General features: G+C 30.9%; 1 protein-coding gene across 23 annotated transcripts in view; it reads left to right on the forward strand.

The window, feature by feature from the left end:
* The window catches only part of LOC132729611 (gamma-adducin-like), a 78,561-nt gene extending 52,003 nt beyond the window's left edge, over nucleotides 1-26,558 (forward strand). For 7 of the 23 annotated variants that reach the window (XM_060715395.1, XM_060715401.1, XM_060715397.1 and 4 more), the window contains 13 exons: nucleotides 185-310; nucleotides 1,000-1,092; nucleotides 5,162-5,182; nucleotides 6,965-7,057; nucleotides 7,441-7,558; nucleotides 8,146-8,259; nucleotides 9,490-9,519; nucleotides 10,590-10,691; nucleotides 11,195-11,440; nucleotides 16,288-16,365; nucleotides 17,409-17,477; nucleotides 19,450-19,565; nucleotides 22,363-26,558. In XM_060715395.1, the coding sequence (XP_060571378.1) occupies nucleotides 185-310; nucleotides 1,000-1,092; nucleotides 5,162-5,182; nucleotides 6,965-7,057; nucleotides 7,441-7,558; nucleotides 8,146-8,259; nucleotides 9,490-9,519; nucleotides 10,590-10,691; nucleotides 11,195-11,440; nucleotides 16,288-16,365; nucleotides 17,409-17,477; nucleotides 19,450-19,565; nucleotides 22,363-22,482 (1,326 nt within the window). In that variant the 3' untranslated portion in view covers nucleotides 22,483-26,558. The remainder of the gene's footprint in view (nucleotides 1-184; nucleotides 311-999; nucleotides 1,093-5,161; nucleotides 5,183-6,964; nucleotides 7,058-7,440; nucleotides 7,559-8,145; nucleotides 8,260-9,489; nucleotides 9,520-10,589; nucleotides 10,692-11,194; nucleotides 11,441-16,287; nucleotides 16,366-17,408; nucleotides 17,478-19,449; nucleotides 19,566-22,362) is intronic. The other 16 variants (XM_060715402.1, XM_060715404.1, XM_060715405.1 and 13 more) reach the window with 15 other exon arrangements.
* Nucleotides 26,559-27,066: the final 508 nt, after the last annotated feature.

A 27,066-nucleotide genomic window follows, 5' to 3' on the forward strand; every position in this document is an offset into this window, starting at 1 on the left:
TAGGCGGCAAGGGCAATGTGTAAATTTTGACTTGAAATAACAAGAGGAAATTTTCACTGTTGCTTAAATTCTGGCTGAAAATATACTTTTTTAAGTGGTATATTGTCTTATTGAAGCAGTTAACATAAACATATGTGAATAAACATATGATTATATTCAAATTTATGTTGTTTTTTTTGTACAGTGGGTTAAAGATGAGGCTGAAGATGGCTCACCAAAAAGAACTAGCACACCAATTAAAGTAGACAGCCCTAACCAATTTGCACCACAGGGATCCGACCCGAAAGAATTCAAACAGAAACAAAAACAAGTAAGGTTTTTTTTTCTACGAACTTTTTGCAGATGCAGACAGTAATATATGTGAATTGGTAAGGATTTGCTCAACATGACTGCTCGCTTCACTTTAGTGACGTTGCGTCCCAGATTAGTCACTAAATTGGGCAAATCATCAGTAAAGTTGGGTGAAGTCAGTGGGGCAAATCGTTATATTTCCACATGTATAATTTTACAATACTATCTATAAGGTGTTGGAATTTGAAAAAGGTCAAGACATTTCATTTTTCTGGTATCCATAAATATGCTTATTTTCAAGCTAACTTGATTTAAGAATCAAGCATCTTTAGTATAAGTTACAAGTTTCATCGGTTTCTTATGTATTAGGCTCTTGCATCAATTACGCAAAAAATATGGTGTTAGTACAAAAAATTATCCTGCGTATGCTATAAGGATGCATTTCTCCATTCTACCTATTCTGTCCTGGGATTTCACTGGGCCTTTATTTATTTTAAACAAGTTCTTACAATTCTTCAAAATTTTACTGTAAATGAGAATACTTAAAACATGTCATAGGTACAATTTGTATGGTAAAATTAAAATAAAAGACTTTTTTATCGTGTTTAACATACAATGTATAGAATTAAGATATATGGATATTTAATGACTTAAAAAAAAGAAAGAAGTTTATGTATTACACTGGAATGGTTCCTTGTTTGTTTGTAGATAAAGAAAGATTATTATGAAGAGAGAATAAATGCTGGACCCCAGTCTAAAATTCTGGAAGGCATGACATGGGAGGAGGCAGAGAAGATGAAGGTGGGTCTTAATATGCAAATTAGTTGTTTTGCTTTATTTTGTTAGATCATCTCTCATTGGCTTAAATATGATCACATGGTATTCTTTTCAAATTAATATTATTAATATACCAAGACATCATTTTATTTTTTTTCTATTTGAATCTGGAAGCTGTCTATTTTGAAATACACAATAATACAATTAACAAAAAATTAAGGAAAAGAATTATTTATAATATGTATACATTATATACATGTGTTTATATAGAAGCTGTTTTGGTCCATTGCACATTCATAAAACATTATTTCCAATGTTGTATCTTCCACAGGTCATATTAGACATATTTCCAACTATTCTTTGAGATATCATACAAACTTACTTTACGTACTTATTACTCATTCACTCATTTTAATTCTATCTTGTAATTTTATTCACAAGTTTAATCAGCTCTATCTATACTTTTTATAAAACATTAAAATGAGGGTTTTAAAAAGAAAATAAATTTACAGGTGAATCATTAAGAAATAGCATATTTACTTTCTTCTGAGAAAAATATATACCTTGAACCTATATATATATATAAAATCCTTTCCTATTCAGCCATATAAGGTATAAATACTTTATTCACCAAGGTTAATCCCACATCATATATATACCAGGCAAAGCACAGCTACCCTCATCACGAAAAAATTAACACAATAATATATTTATTATATATAAACACCAAATTCCAGTGAAAAGATTTTGTTGTTTATCAAACGATTTACTCTTTTTCAAGTAAGGTTTTATCCAGGAACCTGCTGAATTGTTGTTACAGATTATGAGATATTCTCTTCTTTGAATATGGAACAGTCCATTGAAAGTTAAAGGGATTTTGATATCAAAATACACAGATTGAGCGATTTACAGTATAAGGCCTGGTTAGCCTATACAGATGTGCTGTCTGGCTTGGCTATATACTGTTGTCAAGGAGACTAGTCACTCCTGCTTCCAGCTAAGCATTAACTTGTAACCTAGTGTGACAAAGTTTTCATTACAAAATTTAAGATACCATTAGTAGTTATCTACAAATTTATCAATTCCTTACCATACATATGATTTTATTAAGTTTTGCTTCATTTCTATTATTGTATATTTTCCTACATTGCACAGCAATGGTTTCATGATATATTTTCTAAATTATACAATTAATATAAGCTGTTAATATTTAACACAAGTATAAAACAATTTTTTCTACTTTACATACAATTTGATAGTTTTGTTTTGTTTCATAACTCATCATTAATTTATAAGTTTTAAATACATTATAAATTATAAATAATAAAGTTTTTACTAAATTATGCGTAAATACCTTAGTTTTTTACTATATAATGCATGGATTCATAAGTTTTTACTACATTTAACAAAAATTCTAACACTATCGGAATTTTTTCTATATAGACAAAGAAGGCCGGAAGCGTGCATTATTCTACAACAATGCACTCGCCGTTCTTATTATCTCCCTGTGTATTTTCACATTGAAGGCGCCATTTTGTTTAAAAAATCTGATAAATTAAAACAATTTTTTTCGAATTTTGTTGTGAAAACTATCTAGAATGAAAGAAAATGGTCTAACTAAGAAAATTAATCCGAACACCAATATCTTTAATTCAGTCGTTAACGCTGTACAGACGTTTAAAAATGTTGTTTACGTGACGTCACAATGTAGCGCCAAACAGCACGTGCAAAACAATCAAATCAAGTTCGCTATTTAATGTCGCAAACGAGTTTAGTTTTACATTTATTTCACTTTTAATGATTTGTATTTCGCTTGGAAAAATTATAAACTGAAATAAATAAACAAACAAAGTTGTATCAACGTTTTCAAAATTCGTTATTTTCAAAATGTTTCTACAAACGGTAGATTTAACAGTTTTTTTTCAACCCACTGGAACGGCCTCTAAAGAACGTTTCTATTGGAAACTCTGAGGCGAAAACAAATTCAACCACCAAACATAAAGTCCAACGTTATAATAAAAATTATATTTTTCTTGACGTATTAGAATGGAAATAGATATCAATTCTTCGTGCATTATTGTATAATAATGCACGTTTTTCGTTCAAATGCTTTGTAATTAATCACTCAGGCCTATCGGCCTTCGTGATTATATTACTACGCATTTGAACTCAAACCGTGCATTATTCTACAACAATGCACTCAGAATTGATATCTATTTCCTAAACAAAAAAAGTTTTTACTACATTACACATGGATTTATAAGGTGTTTTTTTACTACATAACACATGGATTCATAAGTTTTAACTACATTACACATGGATTCATAAGTTTTAACTACATTACACATGGATTCATAAGTTTTAACTACATTACACATGGATTCATAAGTTTTTACTATATTTCACATGGATTCATATATCAATGTTTGAGTATATTTCACATGGGGCATCAGTGGCTGAGTGGATAAGGTCATTCATCAACTTCAAAATCCCTTGCCCTTCACAGCTGTGGGTTCGAGTCCAGTCAGAGACTTTGAATTCTTTCATGGCAGTTAGCTGTCCAGCTAGCTTATGGTCAGTCAGTGATTCTACTCTGGTGCTGGCTTGTACCGTAAATAATGCACAGAGGGGCACTTGAGCTCTTCCTCCAACCAGTAAATCTGGAAAGACACCATATGACCTGTAAAGGTTTGGTGCGACTCCCAACAAAAAAAAATAAACACATGAATTTACCAGCTTTAACTACAGAGTACATAGTACGTTATCAAGTAAGGAACATTTTCATTTCACATGGATTCACAAGATTTTTACTACATTGTATATTACTCCAGAGCTTGGTTGAAGCATGGTAGCTTTAGCACATTGTTTTTCATAGTGACCAGTTACTATTTTATCTTGTTTTTGTTACTTTCAATTGATAAATTTTTGTTGTAGTGAAATTGATTTTTGTCAGATTTTGAATTAATAGTGTTATTTTTCAGTCAGGAAGTCTTTAATATTGTTTGATGTTATTTTTTTTCTGAAAATGACAGCACTTATAGGGAAAATGTTCTGGACAAAAATTAGTCAATTTTTCTAGGTGTGATATTTATATAGAGAGGATATTAAATGAATGTAGTTTAATACTAAATTTATTGAACGAGTTGAATAAGATCATATTATGCGAGCCTCTGGCAAGCATAATATTGTTTTATTCAACGAGTTCAATAAATTTAGTATTGAATCTACACGGATATAATATTCTTTTTATCACATATATAAAATAAGAACAGTCAAATGTTAAAATGGATAATTTTTCAATGACGCGCCTATAGTGTAACACTAACATTAGCACGCTTTAACGCTATGTTTCTATATAGCGTAAATGACGTCACGTCAAAGTGTTATTACACTAGTGTAATATTGTTTTTATTACATGGCTTTATTACACTCCTGCGCCACGGTTTATGTGATAAAGATATCTACTATATAAGATAATAGTACTTTTAACAAATGAAACACCAGGGAAGTAAGATATTAAGATTTATAGGTATTTTTATCTTTATAAGTCCACTCGCTTAGCTAAGTAAGTAGAGCAGCTGATTTGTAATCAAAGGGCTGCTGGTTCAATCCTTTGGCGAGGCAAAATTTCTCCATTACAATAATTTTTGATCTCGGACATTGAGTTTAATGGTCTCTCACAGCTAATACATGTGGGGTTATACGTCGGTCACTTGCTGTGAAAGTGGTTATCAGAGGTTATTTATCCAGGAAAGCCCGTTATACCCCTAAGAAATGACCAAAAAATGTGTTAATATCTGCATAAAAAAGGCAGAAACAGAAACAAATACCTTTATTAATGTCTCGAGTCCTAGCTATTTGAGGGCCAGGCGCAGATTACAATGGAGTGATGTTGGTCAAAATTTATGGTTTCCATTTTAATTTATTTTCCTACTTACTATGGTTAAAATAAGTACCTTTAAAGTGCTGTCATTCTGAGCTTACTGTAGTGTAACTATGCTGCAGCAGTCATGTGCTGATGCTATTTATAGATTTGTGTGCTCGTGTTTTCTGTAATGTGTAACATAGCAACGTTATTTTGCCACTGTTTCAGCTAGCAGAGTCAAACGGCCATGTAAGTTACACAATCCTTTATTTATATTTCACTTGCTTTCCGTAATCTGCTTCCAATCATTGTATTCTGGAAAAGTAAAGAACTAAAAGTTTTAAACATGTATTTTTTAATCAGAATGAAATTGCTGACAATAGGTGTTTTGTTTTTATCACTTTTGCATAGAAAAGCTTTTAACATTTTGGCACAGGAATGAGACTATTCTGCCAAAAAATATTGCATTTAGCGTTAAAATGTTCCATGATCTTAATTTAGAAATAGTTTTTTGACTTTTTTGATGGTGCAAATTTTCACTAATAATTTTTTTAAATATCAAAGTTGAAAGTGCAAATTTTCACTAATAAGGTTTTTAAATATCAAAGTTGAAAATGCTTGATCGTTAATAGGTAATGTGTTTTAATTTTAGTGTATTGACATTTTTATCATGATTGTTTATAACATTTAGTTCTCTGCTTCTTGATGTTGTATGTGAGCGTGAAATTAATCATTTGATAAAGGGAGGTAATGGAAATCATTTCATATGATCATTTTTAAAGGGAGATAATATAACACATTTATTAAAGGGAGGTAATATAACCGAGGTTGGTTATCTACATAAGTGAAGAAATATTTAATCGTCTATAAAAGGGTGATAATATAAATTATTTTGTTAAGGGAGGTAATGTTAATAACTTCATAAAGGGAGGTAATATCTAATAGCTAATGACTTGGTGGAAATGGTCGACATTTTCGCCAATGAATGTTTCTCTTTAGTATTGAGATCTTCTTGTTAAACTACATTATAGTTAATATTGAGTGTGGCAGGATTTGTGTTTTGTGTCACCCATATGGTATTTTCTGATGGCGAGGCTAAATAAGCAATTAACATGGATTCTGCGAGAATTTATCTCAAAACATGACCAATCATAATCTATTTTTACTCAGAAATCTATGTCAAATGTTTGAGGACATTAAAGATATGCATAAAGAAAAAAATTCAGATGCCTTGAATACATATAATTACGAAATAATTGAATAATAATTGAATGAATTTATTCATTGATATCTTTGAAAGCCCTTAATTGACTAATATGAAGAATAAATAGTCATGGGTATATTTAAAAGATACTAATGATAATGCACTTTTTATATAAGGATTTATACATGCAGCAATTTACAATCTACACTTAAATAAATAATTTATGTATATTTAACTTGTATGTTAATGTAATAATGTAACTTGTATTCATTTAACATTTTAACTATATGATATAAAAATGTTATATTTATATACGTATACTGTAGATGCCAGAATAGTGTCTATTTTTGATATTATTTACATGTATATTTGGTAATTATATAATATCAAGAGATATTGTTATGTTATTCACAGAAAGAAAAAAAAAGACTTTTGAGACAGGCTTTGGATAAGACGCTTATTTATTTTATGACATAATTTGTTGACCATAATACTTTAAAAGGGGGGAGGGTCCATCTCTGTAGCATTCAGTTACAAAAATTGCTTAGTTTTGATTGAGTGTAGAATAGAAATTTTGTTTTTGAATTAAGCTGGTTTTGGGAGGAAAAAAATAACCTTTTCAGAAAGCTGATATTTGATTGGTTGTTGTGGCATTTGGTCTATAATGGAGATTTTGATTGGTTATTGTCACTGTTCTATTTATAAAGAATGATGTTCGATTGGCTGAATTTTTTTTGCTGCTGTAATATAAAATGATAGTTGATTGGTTTATGTTTGGGCTATGAGTATGTTAGCTGATAGCTGATTGGTCATTGTTATGGTTACAGGATGGAAGTCTGAGTGCTACAGGAGACAGTGTTATAGTGATTGGAGCAGCTTCCAAGGGTATCATACAAAGAGACCAGCAACACAATGTACAGGTATGTCACAGTTTCATCCTCAGTTGAACAGGCAAGGTTCAAAGCCTGCAGTCCCGTAGGAAAAACTTTTCAGAAGGCTATGCTAGTATACCCCTGAAAGTTAATATTGAGTTTAAACTACCAGCAAAAACTGATACATGCGAGACATCAGTAAGATTAGTTGTTGGTTTTTATGGGGTAATCGTTTATTTCTGGTTAGCTATCCAGAAAAGCTAGCCAGGTGGACCGACTCCGAAGATATGACCAAACATGTTAAAATTTGCAATAAGAAACAAACATTCCTGTATTCTGGGCCTCTGAACTGCGGTGATATATTTGATATAATGTTTTATATTCTTCTAATTGTTTAATACAAGTTACAGTTTTATCGTGTTGTATTTTAGGTTTATCATACACAATATGCAGCCAATCCATTTGAGACAATGTCAGAAGATGAGATAGAGAAATACAAGTGGGAAGTGGAACACAAAGGAGGACCTGATGGTCTACCCACTGTACAAGGTTAGTAGTAAAATTAATGTGCAAGAGGCTTAGTGGTTGAGGTGTCTGCCTCTCAATTAAGGTAGCATTGGTTTGAAACCTTCTTTGGTCACAACTGTGTTTAATTATGTGACACATTACTGGTTAGTTACGGGAGGGGGACTTAAAATTTGTTGAAATAAGTCACAATTGAGCTTAAGTAAATGATGTTAAATATCGAGTATAAAGAAAAGTAGCACATCATACGTTTTAAAGACCTGATTTCCATCGATAAAAGAAGAAGTTCACCTATGGGCTGGTGAATTTGACTAGTGATAAAGTCAGTTCTATACAGAGTGTTGTTTCTGTGGTATATTGACAGGACTTTTGTATACAGCTTCAATTCAAAATATTGACTTTGTTTACCCTTAGAATAGATGTTAATTTAACACAAGACATATCAATATTAATTGTACAAGATCAGTTTGGTAAGCATGACACATCACTATGTAGTTGCAGCATTTAAATATTTTGTCCCATTACTTTTTGGTAAACAGTAAAGAACAAGATTGCATATGTAATTGTATCTATGGCATTGAACATATTGTTATTTTTACTGTTTTAAACAGAGGAACAGCTTGAGCCAGGTCCAGAGGGCAAGCTTATCTCCACGGAGGAGAGGCTGCAGCAAGTGCAACAAAAGGTTGAAGAATCTGCGCCGACTGTAGAATTCAGTGAGGATGGTGAGTAGTTGTCTCCCTTGAATTTTTGAGAAAAAAGTGTACAGATTAGCTCCCTTTAATACAGCTTTTACCCTATAGGAATGAAGTCATAGTATGGTAACATGCCATTGATGTTGTGAAGAAGTTGTTTATCACCTTTTGTGCAGCATAAAGTTCAATTCTTTATGGATCTTGGTGAAACATGTAATAAGAGGGAAAAAAATCATAAACCTGCATTGATGTTGTTGCATTTTTCTATAGAAAGTATTTTTAACACCATTTGCTAGATATCATTGCTTATTTCAAAAGTTTATTAACCATCTCTCTCATTGCTGCTTGTGTCATTATTTGACATTATATGTTTTCCCTTTTGTGTCCACCGCAACGTTCAGCTTTCAACACGCTATCTCATTTTTTGCAACAAAAAAAAAGTGTTCAAACAAGAGGGATTTCAGCATTAGAATTGAAATATCTTGAATTATGTTCTGTCTATAGACATTTGCATATATGAAGGAAAAGGCAGTTGAATTTATGTTTCTTTCCCTGTTTTGAATTTGACCTGTAAAAAATATTGCAGTGGTTTTTTTCTGCCCCTCTCCAAAATGTGATTAGTCATGTCCTTGGTCATACCATTTTTTATACAACCTTCATGTATTTACTTAAATGTGATGTATTGACTTTATATTCAAAGTTGTCTTTAAGCTGTTAAGGCATTCAGAATTGTTGCCACTGTTTATATCAGAGTGATTGGTAGAGATTAAATTGTAGATAGGTTCGAATAACTGGAGTCTATGCATCTCTAAGCTCCAGCAGAGGTAAGGTGGTTTTGACCCCTGGTGTTGCTTTAAGTTTGAAACGCCCAAGGATAGCCAAAATCATCTTTTCTGTTTCGGTGCCAAATAATGTGAGCCATAAAAAAAACCAACAACATATTATGTTATCATTTGCACAAAATTCTACCTGAGGTTTAAGGAGGCTGGATAAACAGAAAGGTTAATAAGGTCAAGATCAGTAAAAATAGACTTTTTTTTTCATTTCCTAATGTTCCATAAAAGAGTGGGGGAGTTACCATCTGTCTTGCCTGTATTATTGTTGGATGGGTACTACTTGTTAAAATGCTAAGATCCCAGTTTGATTTGTCCATTTTTCACAGTCAATTTATTCAAATTTTGTGACAATGTTACACATACTGTATTTATGTCTTGTGTGTTAATGTATTTGTCATATTTTGTGCCGAACCCAACATTTCAGGCCGTGGCGAGGGATACAGAGTGAACGCAAGTGAGTCATTGTCATTTATTCATATGGCGCATGTTTCATTTTTACCCCACCCACACATTGTCATGTTAGATAGACGTAAATGTTTTAACATTCCTTGTGTAGTCTTTTTAATCCAAAGTTACTAACTTTTCATGTCATACGAGATAAAGGATTTAACCACTAACATTTTCGTCCTCGTGTAATGCTATACAAAGCCAGAATCATTTTTTTTTCTTTTTTTTTCCTCTCGACATAATGTTAACATGATTATGATAACTGTCCTTGCCTCCATGATAGGCAGTCGTTTAGATCAAATAAAAACAAATTACAAAAAATTTAAGAAATGAAGAGATTCAAAATTTGATAATTTGAATGATCATTTAATCTTTTAGATGACATATTCTTCAAAACTAACAAATTTATCACCTTAACTGTTGATAAGGATTTAATGTTTATTATCAAACAGCAAATTTTGAAGGTTTTAATCATACTTGTAGATTAGCTTAACAGTTGACTACTTCATAACTCATTCATATAAAAACTTCCTTCCATTTATTGTGTAATTTGAAGATAAGAAACTGTATGCTTTGCAAATGATGTTTGTCCCTGTAAAGGATAGGCCACTATTTTAACAATTAATATTGACATGTATTTTGTATAGTATTAATTCCTTGGTATAAAGAGTCTTAATTCTGATGTGAGAAAAAATCATGAGTGAAAAACAGGGGGGTGGGGATCTAATTTTGATTGAAAAATATTGAAATAACACAATGAGAGATGTTTGAAAATGTGTATCGTAAGTTCTGCCTTATGAATTTATTGTTTATATGAAGGGGAGTGAATGTTGTGCGATTTAAATTTTAGTGAAGTTTTAAATTTTTTATATGGAACGCTTTTCTCTTACATCAGGATTATGTATGATACATGGGTATTGAATTAAAAATACATGTTTATAGATCCTAGTAACTATGTTATTCTGCATGTTGTTTATGTTAGATAATTTTACTTTACACATGTTATGTTGTGCATGTATTATTATGTTGATCATTATTTTAACTTACACGAAATATTGTGCATGATTGTGTTTCAAGAGAACAACAGGCGTAGTGCCCGTGGCGACTCGGTGGCGTCGTACAGTGATGCTTCCTCCGCGGCGTCGCCCCCAACATCACCCACGTCTCCAACAGCCCAAGGTTTGTATGTCAGATATAATCGGAGATTTCACAAACTTTGAATAACCATCTTTGTTTTTATCCTGTCCAAAAACTAGCACATTTATAAAGTAGCTTTTATTGTTATAAATATATACATTTATATATATGTCAACTTAAATTAAAAGTAGAAGAGCATGCCGATAGAGTTGCTGTGTTTAAAATGAATGGTGAAGTTTTTATTTGCAAGAGCTTTCTTTCCCTGTCAGTACTTTATAGTTACATAGTTATACATATATACATATAATTATATATATACATGTGCACATGAAGCATTTTCCTATACACAGCTTTATTCTTAGCTTTTCCTTTTCTAGCTTTTAAAGATTAGACTAGACTTGAAGTCACTGTTTTTGATTGTGAAAGCTGCTTTTAAAAAAGCTTTTCTTAGGAAAATAGTCGCAAAAATGCATAGTAATCTGATAAATGATATTGGTAAGATTATTTGGAAGTCGTAACTACCAGTTATGTTGTTTATCTACCAGTTGTACGCAGAGCAAAACGACCAACGCAAAATCGACCAAACAGACATTCAAGGGAAACAAATGTGGACGAAATTCTCGCATATTCTGATAAATATGCGGAACATCGGAAATCCCGAGAAACTTGTATAGACGATATTATAACAGAGCATGATTTATCTGGAGACTCTAACATTGACGATATTTTACCGAACAATCGGTATTCTCGCATTTCAAATGTGGATAGTATTGATGACTTGCATTCATCGGGTTGGTAGGAGTTGCTTCCCTTTGGAGTGCTAGTATCGTTGTGTTGTGCTGTTTCTGTAATATCCTCGTAGAAAGATTAAAAGAAAAGAATTAGACAGATTTCTCCTGCACTTTAAAGAGTTTTATTAACTTGAGGCACAATTTAGATAAGTTAAAAAAAAATAATGATCACATACACTTTCTAATGTACACATTTAGTTTTCTGACTTCCACTTTTTCAATCACACCAACCTTAACTAACAGTTTAATTATCTGTCAATTAATAGAGCTTAGTGAATCTTGCCGGGTTAATTTTTGAAAATTTATTTTCTAGATTATAATGCACTTAGTTGCATTGAATTTGAACACTGATCGAATTTTGAATATCCAAATAATATGAATAATTTAAAGGGACTCAGCTGAGGTTTTTCCAGAATAATAATTTTTATTGTGAAAAAAGGGCACAAAAATAAAAAGCATTGCAATGCTTTTCACTCAAATCTGGCTAAAATTTGCATAAAATTTAATTCTGAGTATATTTCTTTTTTACCCTTTGCAGAGTTTTCCATTTTAAGTGTTTTACTTGATATTTGTAAGATTTTCAAATTTTATGTTTTTATGACTTTGGACCTCAGTGGAGTTCCTTTAATCATCTGTGTAGAATCAGAGTGCTAGAATGCAAAACTTAAAACATAGGTAAATCATAATTTCCTCCAGCATTTACAAAGTTGAAAATCAAGATAAATTGTATTTTGACTTGATTCAGTTAGTTTTATTGTTCAGTTTTACAAATATATTATATGCTTTAATTGATATTTAGAGAAATATGCAGATTTTATATGAAGTAATTTATATGCAAGAATTAATTTTAAAAGAAATATTGGAAAATGTAATGAAATAAAGATCACAGTGTCTAGGTCTGTAATTTAAAATGTGTTACTTTCCACATTTATTTACTCTTGTCAATTAACTGATAATTGAAGTGCTAGGATTTTAGAGACCTTATGTACATGTATATATTTATTTATCTGTTTTAAAAAAAAAAAAAAAAAAAAAACATTAATGCTCAAATTTATGTTTTTAAAAATCTTGAACCATATTTCAAATTTCCTTTAAATATATGACCAAATTTGGCAAACTTTTTTTTTTTAAACCGTAAATTGTTAGTTTAGCATATTTCACAGATTTTTATCTGAATTTCCAAATTTTAAATACTACAGTTATATTGTTAAATGGCCTAGTATTTATACAGATTTTGAAAACTGCAATATTTTTAACTTAATAAAGATCTATCCTAATAATTATTTTAGCAATAAATATTTTTAAATATGTAATATAAATATTTTAATATGTAATATAAATATTATAATATTAATATAAATATTTTAATATGTAATATAGATATTTTAATATGTAATATAAATATTTTTATATGAAATATAAATATTATGTATATCTCTGATTAGATAATACCCTATTTACGATTATTATTATGCTTATAATAACACTGCCATTTATAAAAAAAGACACGTAAGACAAGAGTTTGCTTTTTATGGTGTTATAAAATGATCATCAGCACGGAACATTATATACACACTATAGGTAAACAGATCATTGTGGTTTTTGATTGGTTACATATTATTATGGTATGGGATGTCATGTTTTATGGATTTGTACCCAGAAATGGAAAACAGAAATAGATAAATTAACATAACATTCCTCTTGTTTCTTTCATTTATAGAAATAATAGTTGCAAGTTTAGCTAATTGCATAAATTAATATACTTAGTACATTTGTGTATGATACAGAATGTAAACAGTAGGGATTTTAATATCTTAAACAGGCTCTATATAGTTCTTAGAATGACACAGTATAGTGATTGAAATGAAATTGAGGTGTTTTAATATAGGCAATAAGGTAAAAATGACAAAACAGTTCCAATTTTCTTGGACATTGAAACAGTTTGATTTTTAGCTCGACTATTCAATAAGAGTAAGTAGAGCTATTGTAGTCACCCGAGCGTTGGCGTCGGCGTAACCACTATGTTAAAGTTTTTGTAATAGTTCAAATATTTTCAAATTCCATTGACATATGGCTTTGAAACTTTGCACACTTGTTCACCATCATGACCCCAACCTGTAGACAGGAGGAGGTAACTCTATCAAGCATTTTGACAGAATTATGCCTCTTTTTCGACTTAGAATTTACGTTAAAGTTTTTGTAATACCTCAAATATTTTCAGAGTCCATTGACATATGGCTTTGAAACTTTGCACACTTGTTCACCATCATGACCCCAACCTTTAGACAGGAGGAGGTAACTCTATCAAGCATTTTGACAGAATTATGCCCCTTTTTCGACTTAGAATTTACGTTAAAGTTTTTGTAATACCTCAAATATTTTCAAAGTCCATTGACATATGGCTTTGAAACATGTTGAAATTTTACTCTTCTTTGAGAGCATAATAGGACTTTATCCAAGGCCTATAACTGTAATATGGATTTAAAGAAAAATTTTGCCTTTTTCTTTGCTTAGAAAATTTTACCTTTTAATCAAGGCTTTTTTTACTATCAAGCACTAAGAATGGTCGAGCGTTGCTGTCCTACTGACAGCTCTTGTTTGGGTTGCTGTTAGAATTATTTTTTTAAAGTGGGGAAAAAGGCCATTGCGGATTAGGAATGGACTTTATATTGCCCCCTTGTGTTAGTGCGGAAATGCCCTGCTGTCTGTTACTGAGATTGATAGAACATTCTGTCTATGTGTCAGATCAAGTTTAATTTAACTGGTAGTTATTAACATATATCATATATTTCATATAACATATTATTATTTTAGCTGAAAGAACTCTTCTAGGGTCTCAACAACTCTTCTATAGAGAATACTTTTACTGATAAGAATTAGAAAGCCCTTTTCAATGTATATATAAATTGCTGCAGTAAAATAACTATATATATGTATATGATTTACATGTTAACAAGGCTAACTCTAAAATAATTAACCATTCTCAAATATAAGCTTTACTATTAGTCAAGTTTTTACTTGTGTTCACTTTTAACCAATCAGAATCTAAGTTTAAGGACTAGTTCTCAGTTTCAATATTTTATAACTACAAGTCAAGCAAACAGAATTATTACACTGCATCTTAGATATTACATATATTAATTTTTATTTTGCTATGAGAAAAATAATATTTTTCTATTTGAATATGTATTCAAGCTAGTATTTATATGTAATTACATGTGTAAAAGTTACTCCCCCTTACTTAGTCAACCCCATATGTACCTGATGATTGCTATATGCAGTGCAATAAATACATAAAACATTGATTTTTGTATCGTTCATTTACTTATGTACTTATAATTATGTGTATATTTAAAACTTAAAGCTAGTAATTTTAAGGTATATTATTTATATGCATGTGTTGATTATTTTATATGATTTTGTGTTGAAGACAACTTAATCTAACAGAAGCTACCATGATGTAGTGACTGAATAATAATTTAATATAGCTTGGGTTTAATGTCGAAGAGGAAAATTGCATCTGTCATATAAAGCTAATGTCTCAGACAAGAAAATTGCAAGTGAATATAATCGTAATTGCATGAGGTAGCTAATGTCAGACAGTGACGATGTATATAATTTAGATTTAACGGGCAGTGATTCACGCATGATTCACATTTATGAATGAATAATTCTTACTTTTTACCATAGATGTTGTGCATTTTTGAGTAATACTTGCCTGTACCAGTATGTCTATAAAACTGAAATATTCTGAGCATTTTGTCATGGGGAAATTGTTTTAAATTATGGTAATGTTTAGTTTGTGGAACTAAAGGCTTTTTGTCTCTTGATCTGAGGATGATGACATTAGTTGTCTTAGAAAATAAACACCAAGTTTTGAAAGCCTTTATAGAATAGATAAATACAGAATCCCTAAAGAAAGCCCAACACGGCAAAATTGAAAATGTTGCAGGCTCGGTTTGATTGAGCCTGTTCATGGACGGTACTGGAAAGTGCAAGTTACCGTCCACGCCCCCTAGCACCGGCTTAAGCAGAATTCAACATTTAAACATGACTTAGTAAAATTTTGAATTTAGAAACATCCGCAGATGTGTTCATACTGCGGTTATCATGGAACCTTCAATGTGACACTTCCGTGCCATTCCATGAAAAGCGGCGTATGGTCCCCAAGTAATAAAAAGCGTGTGCCCTAAACGAGAAAACAATGGGCGGAACTAAATAAAATGGAATTTTGAAAGGGGATCAGAGGTTATGAAGCCTGCGTATCACAGATAACACGTCAAAAGACAAATTTAAAAAGCAGGCAACATATCCTAAGGGTGATTCAACATTATTCAGAACCTTACTTTTAACACATAAAACTGCAAGCTTCATTATTATTTTGTAACAGCATTACCTGATAATCGTTTTAATGAGCTGACCAAATTTGTGATTGAAAAAAAAAGTTCATTATCAATTTTATGGATATCTTAATGAAAATTTGGTAATTGAACAGCCTTCAGTATATACTTACATATGTAAAACCTCAACTGCAAAGTCTTTTTTGCCACTAGTATATAGCCAGGCCAGCCTGCTCAATTACTAGTATGTCAGGCCAGGCTGGCCATGCTGTAATCTTGTAGCAAAATAACGCTTAGCAGGTGAGGTTTTCCATGATTATGTAGCATTAAATTGTATGAGCTGACTCAATAGAAACACGTTGAAAAAAGATTGTTCAGAATTTTTACTGCTTTATGGACATACAATTACCTATATCAAGATACCCAAAATGTTTAACTGTGTTACCCAGTACTACTATTGTGGAGTGTATAATTTTGCATGTTTGTTGTGTTGCATGGTTCTAACAGAGGCATCAAGCCCAGCTGCCGCTCAGTCCAACTTCCAGAGATCCGAGTCAGCTAGGTATCCTCCCAAAAGTCCAGAACGTAAGTTTGTTATTAAAAAAAAACCAACTGTGATTTAAACAAGTTTACTTACATTTTAATGTGTAGATTGCTAGTAGGGCATTAGTGTAGTGGTTTGAGAATGAAATAATTCTGGTTCACTAATGGATAAGAAAAGTCCTTTTATTTATACATATGAGCTTAATTTCTACAAATTTCTTAACACAAGACCATATTAACTCACTTATAGGACTTATTTCTTATAGGACAGGGTCTAAATTTTACACAATTCATTATTAGTTTTTTTGCACTCTAAATATATTGTTTTTCTGTAGACTTGTGATTTTGTTGAAAGATTATTAAGTATAACCCCCTTGTGGCTGAGAAGTTGCCTTAAAGGGTTGAGGCATCAGATTTACAACCAGTATTTATCCCTGCATGATTGTAAGAGGCAACTAAATGGGTTTGAAATACTGGAGTCTATGCATCTCTTAGCTCCAGCAGATGAGGTGGTTTTGACCCCTGTTGTTGCTTTAAGTTTGTAACACCTGGTGTAACCCAAAGTCATCTTTCCTGTTTCTGCGCCATAAGGCTTTAATTGTGTTGGTGCGCGGTAAATTCAAACTAAACAAACAAAATTATAGTTAAACCCATCAAGTCTAAAGGATATTCCATGGCAGAGTGTTTATAGTTGCTGAACAACTTGCCCCTCACAGCCTGAAGGTTTGAATGCCGCTAGGAAATACAAATTCCTTCATGTGTAGAAGATTACCCTGTCCCTTATATGTTGGTGGTTCTGCCATTTGATGTCAGAAAATACGCAAGGTGCCACCCTCCACCAGTTGAGCGTGACAAATTGAGTGTTGATGAGATTTTTAATTCAACTAATAGAAAAAGTTTTGTCCAGTAAGCAAGTCAATATGGTAGAGTTTAAAATAATGTGCAATAAATTTTTAGTCATTGTTTTTTACTTTTGAACCTTGTGCCTGTTGTTGCATTTTGTGTTGTAATGCTAAATTGATCTATGTTGTATGCATTTTGCATGTTGTATGTATTTTGTTTTTCTTTTATTATCATTTTATCAGTTATAGACGAGTTGAAAGCGAAGAACTTTGACAGGTCAAAGTCAGAACGAAAAGTTAAAAATAAAAAAGGTGAGATAAATGAAATAAATTAATCAGAAAGGGATATAACATTGGGTGCTCACTTGTTCTGGTCATCATCACTGGTGTAGGTAGCTAGTTCATACAATCATAACTATCATATACCCTATCTAGTGTTATTTTTTTTATATCAACAAGATACGATGATTAATGAAGTATAAATAATCTTTGTTGTTTATTGATGGAATAAAATATGAAATTGTTCTCAGTTTGTAGGCACAAAAAGTTTGAAACATTTGCAGTAGATGAATACTATGCCTGATTTATATTTGAATATTTTATCAAGTTTGGAATAAGTTCATTCACAAACATAAGATTTCTTATTCTGTGATCCTATTATTTTCATTAAATACTTTATCTCTTAATGGTTTCTTGGTTAATTTGTAAACAAACAAAATTCCTTATCATTTAATGCTTTTAAGTAAAGTGATTTGACTAACATAAAAAATTCTTTATTGTTGAGTGCTTATAGTTTATAAACACAAACTTCTTTATCATTTAATGCTTTTAAGTAAAGTAATTTGACTTACATAAACATTTTGTCATTTAGTGCTTTTAGTTTATAAACATAAAATTCTTCGTCTAAATTTTAGTGCTTTGAATTATTTAACAAACATAAAATTCTTTATTACTTCATGGTTATGGGGACGCAATCTGTTCTTGTCTTTTCATTGGTTGTCATTATTAATTATTCATTAGCATTAACTTTTGTAGTCGTTTTTCAGCATTCCCAGGAGGAAGAATGTTTTCATTTTCAAAATATACTTATTTACCATTTAAAATTTAACAGACTGTAACTATGCATGTTGTTAAGCACAAATTATATATTTTAACATTATATTATACCTTTATGTACATGATCCTGTCTCTAGATTTCACAGTTGTTAAGCATATAATAGACCTTAACCGGCTCAAATCAAAAGTCTTTGCCACCAGTATAGAGCCAGGCCAGCCTGCACATCCGTGCAGTCTGACCAGGCTCTATACTGGTGGCTGACTTTAGCTTAAAATTTTTCAACAACCTGATATCCCCAAAATTTTAAAATAGGCAGTTCCTTTAATGGAAACTGGACAAGTCCATTTAAGAAATTCAGCAGGTTAAGTCTTATTAGGGTAAACTTAGCACTAGTATTCAAATCGCTTGCTCTTTGTTTAATGTTAAAACTTCAATATAGAAAATATGATAGACTTGAACCGTTATTATATCAGATTTTGAGGAAGTATTGATTTAGATGGTGCTGTTTTGTCTTTGCAGACAGATACAATTTCACTCACAGACATTTTCATAAATTTCATGTAAATTACCACATTTAGAACCTCTTGCCTTAAGCGTACTTAGACAATATTTTGTGACAGAATAATATTAATGGTGGAGGAAATGGAATTTCCTGTTATGTCATTAGAAATTTTGGTATTTAGTTCCCCTTATACCAGCTCATATTTAGTTAATGGACCTTTTTTCTAGCTTTCTGTGAAAAAAGGAGAGAAATAGTTATTTTGTCCTACAGAAAGAAATGAATAGCAAAATATTCTCCTTATTGAATTGACTCAGAAGTGCATATACTTATTATTTGACAGACTTAATACCTTTGGAGATAAAGAAAGCTGTTACAAAATTTACTAGCTTTTGAATTGTAATAAAATTTATGTAGTTTGTATCATTAGATGATATGTATAAAATCAGTTTTACAGGAATTTAACTATTTTCATTTATCATGGGTTGTCTCCCTTACATTATAATTAATTGTCATGTTTTGGCCTTCATGTCACAGTAAAATGCACTGCTAAGAAACCTTTTTTCTTCAAAAATTTATTTTACAGACATATATTTTAGTTTTAAAACATTGCATTATTACTGACCTCTTTTGTGATGATTCCAAATATTGATAAATGAGATATAACCTTGAACAATGTTTTATTTTCTATGCACAAGCTCTGTACTGTTGAATTTTCTATCTTTCAGAGAAAGCGATGAATGGCGATGATGATCAAATGAGGTCACCGGCCAAGTCGGACACACTTCGGTCAACAGATAGCGCTAGTGGTGGAGAAACCCTAGAGGAGCGTAGCAGTAAAGAGGTACGCAGTTTTTGTGTCTCATTAGATTTATTTGTTATCCATTTTAAAAGTGTGCAACTTATTTCATGCCTTGCTAGTATTAGTAGTAGAAATACTTAGTAAAAAGAAAATAACATTGTGCGATTCATCTGTTACAAAAGTAAAAGGAAAAATGTCTCTGTACCTTGATATATAAATGAGCCGTGTCACGACAAAACCAACTTTGTTGATTTGCGACCAGCATGGATCCAGACCAGCCTGCGCATCAGCGCAGTCTGATCAGGATCCATGCTATTCGCTATCAGTTTCTCTACTTGTTATAAGGTTTGTAAGCGAACAGCATGGATCCTGATCAGACTGCGCGGATGCGCAGGCTGGTCTGGATCCATGCTGGTCGCAAACCCATTATGTTGGTTTTGTCATGACGCAGCTCAAATGTAAAAATGAAAATGGCACCTAACAATATTTTTTGTAAAGTTTTAAGCAGATTGATATTTTTTTTTTTACTTGTGCAAAAGTTTAACATGACAGAAAATGTTGGTTTCTGTTAAATATTAACTATATTTCAACTATTCATCGCCTCATATTGTGTCATAGTCATAAGAAAGTCAAAGGTTATGAAATCTTTAAATGAAACCAGTCTGTAACTTTGACATACTTTGATAGACTGTTAACAAGGTGTTCAAGTACCATGTGTAAATTATAAAAACAGTATTTAAGTTTTTTGGAATACTATGTTTAATTAAGTGGATTTTATTGAAACTTTTAAAGTCTTAAGCATTAAAAATTTTCTTCACAAATTATTATTACATAAAGACCTGTGCTTTGGTTGTAATGCCCAGTAAGCCATGGTTACAATATTGACTATTATAGACTTGTTGCTAAGGAAATAGATCAGTCTGTAGGTTCATGACCCTAGTCTATTCAATTAGTAATAAAGGGCCTAGGTAGATTTTTTTTTTAAATTGGTCTTGCTTTTATCCTTAGTGTTATAGTCATCTGATAATTTGTCATCTGCAAAACTCATCTGATAACTTGTCATCTGGAATTCATAAGAAATAAAACACAACATCGAAAAACATTTCCATCCAAATACAAGAATCTATTTTTTTGTCCTTTTACAGCAAACCAGAAGAATATTTTAGTGAATATTTTCTTTAATTGGAAATCTTTGCTTTAAAAGTACTGCTATGTTGATTTGTCCTGTTCTGTTCCGCTTTCTTGGATGATTGCCAGATGTTTTTGTTTCTGTGCTAAATATTGCAGCAGTGGTCTTCCATAGTTCACTGCATGCGGATTGCCTGATAGAAAAAAAAAGAGAAAGATTGCACTCATATTAGACTGTAAGATGCTGCACTTTTAACAAAATAAAGATGAAGAAAGACTGCCTAATATTTTGTTTCATAATTGTTTTCAAACCAGTTGCTCTGTAAACATTAAGTTTGTGAAAGTTTTGCATGCTGTTAGTAAATTCAGTTTGGATGGTACTCCACCTAGCATGTACATTGATACATGTTTGATAAAAAAAATTAATTAAGTTATATTTTAATTAGAATCATACCAAAATTTTTGTTGTGTAATTAACTTCACTCTTGAATGAAACTTGAATTTAAATGTAGTTCCTTCTCACACCTCAACAGTTTAAATATAAGTTGATAAAAGCTTTGATGATACATGAATTCAGCAACTTTGATGTTTTCTACTTCAAACTAATATGACTGTTGGAAAGCCTTAAGCAATTGTTAAGATTTATAGAGCTCTACCATTCAATGAATAATTGGGCATCTGTGGTGGCACTACAGTCAGTGTCATGGTCTCTTAACCTCTAGAATTCATGTATTGCTTTTGCCCTGTCTTTAATAATTTTGAAGAGTCCATGGATTTCAGTATCAAAGTACAAAAAATGGATATATCAACAGCATAGAGCCTGGTCAGACTGCATAGATTTATGGATGTGCAGGTTGGCCTGGCTCTATACTGGTGACAAATGCTAAATTAATCATTTTTGTTTGCAGCAGATTAATTAAGTGCTAAGTCTTGGTTCAAGTATTGGAACTCAATATTAAGTACATGTTGTATTTCTGGTTTCTTGCTTTACTACAAATTACGAAGATCCATCAAATCTGACTTTCATGATCAGATGATGGAAGATATACATTAAATAGATGGGCCACAAGGGAATTGATTTCCAGATAATAAGATTTAAATCAGTGTTCAATATAATTGAAATCTACAGAAACAATATTTTGCAAATATTTCAAGTATCTTAGAGACTTGCAGAGTTATATGGTTTTATCAAGATAACAAATATTTAGTAAAATTAAATCAGTTTTATATGTTTAAATAAATGTTCTAAATGGATTCAGAAGAAATAAGAAATGTTCTTTAAAGTATTTGAAGTTTTAATTAAAAAAAAAATATATCAAAGGCCCATTATTCCTCAATTTTTTTTTTATTTTTTTTTTTTATCATTTTATATTTTCAAAAAAAAGCTACTCATTGGCCAGTTATCTGAATAATCTTCTGCTTCTATTGCTCTCTGGCAATTAAAATCATAGATTAACTATGATTTACTATTTTTGTATGGAAATCAAAATACTGCTTTGTTTATATTTTGCTACTTTTATGACCAATAATTTCACATTCAATGCTACTATCTTTAGGTGCATCTGAAATCCTCTAAAACCATTATTATAACGTTTTAAAACCTATGTTTGCCCTTTCTAAAGAAGGAAACATTTATTCGTTTCTGAGGCATGATGTGCCTTTAATTTAATTTACAGTATATATTGTACAGTGTATCTGAATTTATCTTCAGGGCTCACCAACCAAAGAGCACCCATCACCAACTAAAGAAAAGAAAAAGAAGAAGAAATTTAGAATGCCATCATTTTCAAAAACTAAGAAAAGCAAGGAGAGCAAGGAGAGCTCAATTTGAGTGTTTAGACAATAAACTTTTAATAACTAAATGCATAATGCAGACAACATAAACGCACGGTCGTGATAGTGAAAACATTTATATTGTATATCTCATAAACGATTGGACAGTCACAGGGTCGAAGGTCAGGATTCACCAAGATGATTGGTCAGCTGTTCCGGGCCAAGAGGTCATTACATTGAAAAGATCAAATCACAGGAAGTGATGTCATGGGGATGGGGAATCGAATTACATGGCTGACATCACTGAAACTGACAGAAATTTCTAGATAGGAAAAACGTTAATTTTTTCTAATTAATTGACACAATAAGGTTATGTGTAAAATAATTATTGTACATTTTGTACAACCTGTTTTGTAATGATAATGACAGATTGATCATTATTTAGCTGATTGTGTAATGATAACAACTGATCGCCCATTATTTAGCTGACTGTTTGATTAGGTACATGATTGTGACTCGTCCAATTTTTTCTTATTTTTTTTGTAATTTTTTGGGGATTTTGGACTATAGCATGCAGTAGATGCCCAGATGTAGGTTAATTCCTTTACTTTATTTTTGCTTGCCCACTTGTTCAAATTGTTTTATTTTTCACTGTTATGTTAATTATCATTAATTTTTATTTTACTTCATTGATGTAAATTCATGTATTATCATGATAATGGTGGAAATTTGTTTTCAGTTCATTTTGATTTGCATAATTGATCTTCCAGACTGCTTGTCGGCTTTTCCCCCAATAAATGTAGAAATTTGTAAGGGTTTTAGTGCAGTATACTATTATATCTGGTGTCATATTGAATCAGATACAGTAGTTTTGCACTTCTTTCATATTGTAGTCACAACTTTTAAAGCATATTCATATAACAGAAATACATTTGTTCCTTCATTGTTATAGGGATAATTATTAAAACGGAAAAGAAATAAGAAAGTGTATTGCATTTATTCGGATGTATGCAAAAGAGAAAATGGTGTATTAGTTTTCAATGTTTCAAGCTTTTGATGTGATTAAATATTCAAGAAGAGGAAAGCATTATTCTATTGTTAAAAATCATATTAAATGTCACTTCATCAAATAAAGAAAAAAAAGAAAGTTTTAACTCTTCTATAAAAGGCGTGTAAGGACTATAATTAGTCATTGTTAGCCGCAGTGCATTCTGGGAAACATGTCTACTCTTCTCAATGGAGGAGGCAAAGATACTTCCCAAGTCAATATGAGGTCACGTAAGGTTTACTTTGATTTGTTGAAGGGTTGATTCAATTTTTTACGTGTTACACATACTAAGGTCAAGTAATAATTATACAGAAGATTTAAAGGCCTTGGTGATGTTGTAATCACATTAGTTTAATTAAGTTCATTCAAATATCAAGCCTCATTTCTATGATTTTATTTTTCGCTTTTCTATTATAGTAAATGAGTTTCATTTCATTGAAGTGACTGGCATCTTTTATGCATTTTTATGTCTTCTATGACATATTGAATATAGAGGTGGTACATTTACAAGGATTACTTCCCTTGGTAGTTATATGTATATTTTATGTAACAGTGATTTTAATGCAGACACAAATTCATTTTCAAATTCAGTATGACACGACCATTCACTACTTGAAATTTATCAAATTGTATGTTTTCTGGAAACAAAGTCTTGTGTAAGTATTCATACGCCTGGAATTATGAGTGGGATATTGATATGTAAGTGTTCTCTGCTTTTCACGAGGTGCGGCTGTGAAATATGGGGCTGTCTGAATATAGGAATAAGTGTTTGCAATTTTATATCCTGATGAGAGACAGCAAAACTGTTCTATATACATTTATATACAGAATCAGATGCTTGTTTTTTGCTTTTACTCTTTAAAATTATGTGAAATGGTTAGCTCCATATAAAGTCAAGATTATAAATATGATAAAATGTAGATATTGTAATTTTATAGTGTCTTAACATTTTTTTATTTTTATCCTTTTTTTCTGTTTTTACAAATAACTGTTGTTGAAGCATTATTGTTATATGAGCGTTGCATTTTTTCTCTGGTGTTTTGCTAGGGGTTACTTTATTCCAAAGTTTTTTATGTAGAAGAAGCTATTTTCTTACAGGTTAAGGTAGTGCATACCTATTGTTAGAAAATTGTGTATAACAGAAAAGTTAAGGTACTGGCACTCTATATGCTGGTTATGAAAAAAAAAATAAGGTCAAATGAAAGGAAGATTGATTTTTTTTCTATGGGAAATTTTATTGAAAGGTGTCCCACTACCTTAACCTGATAGTGCTTGAGATAGTGCCTATGTAAATAAAACATTTTTTTTTTTTTGAAATCTGAGTACATGAACACTTTTTTCACTAGATCATACATGGTGTGTAATAAAACTAAGAGGGCATGTGCATTATAATGTGAAGTTGTTTAAATGTTTAGATTCATTGCACAAGTCATTTTATGTTAACATTTCTTTCCATGTTTTGAAGTTGTTGTGAATTATTACAATGGAGTTTTTTTATTACAAATTTTCACATATCTGAATTAAAATGAAAAATATGTTGAAGGCATTGGTCAATTTTTTGAATATGTGTAAACACAAGACCTAACTGCAGTAAGATATATGTTAAAGGGCATTCTTTTTGAGTTGAGAAAAGTAAATTAAGAATTGTTAAAAAAAAAAAAGAGGGAAATGGAAAAAAAAATACGAGGGACATGAGGCTGTGATTTTTAAGATAAAATCATCTAAGTCATTATTTGTTTTATTTGTTACAGGGAATTCTTGCACTCTAGAACTTGTCATTTTTGTGTTTCATTAGTTATATTTTTTTGTTAAATACCAGTCTTCAAACAGTATATAGATGATAGTTTCAATTAGTGCCATAGTATATAGTAAAAAGAATCTTCCCTACAGCAAATATATGTCAGTCAAAATATCTTTGAAATAAGTTACACTTGTTTTTAAAAAATGCTGAAATTGATTTACACTGTTGGATTTGTGATCCGAAGGTGTAACTCTTAGTTTGGTTTTTATCCGGACCTAAATATCTATCTTAACATGGTGTAGTTTATATCGTTATATTTAGATCTACATTTATTTACTCAGATCTATAGGACTATATAAGGAGTTGAAATATTGAAATAAACATATACAGTGTATATAAGAAATATTAAATATAAATACAATTTTTAAAGCCATAGTAATTAACGTCCCGAAGTTACATTCAAAGCGTAAGAAATATTATACTTGTGTATTTATTTTACTTATGTTATCTTATATATGTGTACATGTACTTAAAAGTGCATATGACATCCCTTGTCTATAAAGTGCAAATCTATGAGTCTCAAAGTAGTCATTTTATACTTGATAACCGCTTGAATAATATATATGTTTATATATATCTTGTATGTATAGATGTAATATGTAATGTAAATGTAAAACATATATGTTCATTTTTTTTCACAAGTAAAATCATGCATTAGTTGAAACATTATTTTTCTTCTTTTTTTAATATGTTTAAAAATTGGACATTCTGTAACCATTATTATAAATAGTTAATGTAAACGCATATACAGGAATACACAGTCTTATGGGTTTATTTATTTATTATATTATTTTTAGAGCTGATAAGTTATCCCTTTCTTTTCATTACACAAATTATTTATCATTTTACCCACAAAAAAATGAAATGATAGAAATTATGGAAAAAAAATTGCGACTAACGGCCATATTTAAATTCCAAACATCTGATTGGTTCATATTGGAGCTCAAATTTGAAAATGGCCAATCAGAGATGTGCATTCTCTTAGACTGCTTTCCAATTACTAGTATCTTGTATTCAAAATTTGTATTCAAAAGTTTGAACATTAAAATATTAGTGTTTACATTTACCTTCAACAAGCACGCAGTTAAAAGCTATTTCAGAAATCGCATAAAAGAACACCCATGAATAATATATATATATATACACTGTTAACTATTACTGTTGTATATTTCACTATGTTTCCTATATGTACTCTATTTTCTATGAACCGTATGTGTTTCAAGCTTATAGTAAGCCTATGTAAATGCTGTGTCCAATAAAAATAAACAACAAATTCTCAACAAAATTCGAGAGTTGCTTGTCTCTAATATGCCTAAAAAAAATTTGGCTATAATGTTTTGCAACTGGTGGTGCATCTGTCTGTCTTTTAACAGTTTTCGTGTCTGGTCTGTATCATTTGAACTTTTGTAAGGAAATTGTAATTACTTGGTAGAAATGTTAACAAGAATGAGAAGATATGCAGAGCGCAGATTTGACCTTCCTTAGGTCAAGGTCACACTTAGTCACCTTGTATCATTTCTACTCTGTATCGTTTGAACTGATGGGAAAAATTGAAACCTATTGGCAGAAATATTACATATAATGGGGCGATGTGCGTAACAAAGGTTTGGGCGTCCTGAGACCAAAACCAGGAATTTCTTGATTTATATAGACTTGTATGAAAAAGGCCTACACGTTTCATTAAATGAAACTACAATGACTACTGTAAAAAGCTTAGATATATTAGCATGTCGCATTGCCTTATTGACCTTTGCAAAACTGAAATGAATCGTGCTCCTTGGTTCAACATTTGC

This window comes from Ruditapes philippinarum, unplaced genomic scaffold (genome assembly GCF_026571515.1).
Source record: "Ruditapes philippinarum isolate M1 unplaced genomic scaffold, ASM2657151v2 ctg2844_1_1_1_1, whole genome shotgun sequence".
NCBI classification, from domain to species: Eukaryota; Metazoa; Mollusca; class Bivalvia; order Venerida; family Veneridae; genus Ruditapes; species Ruditapes philippinarum.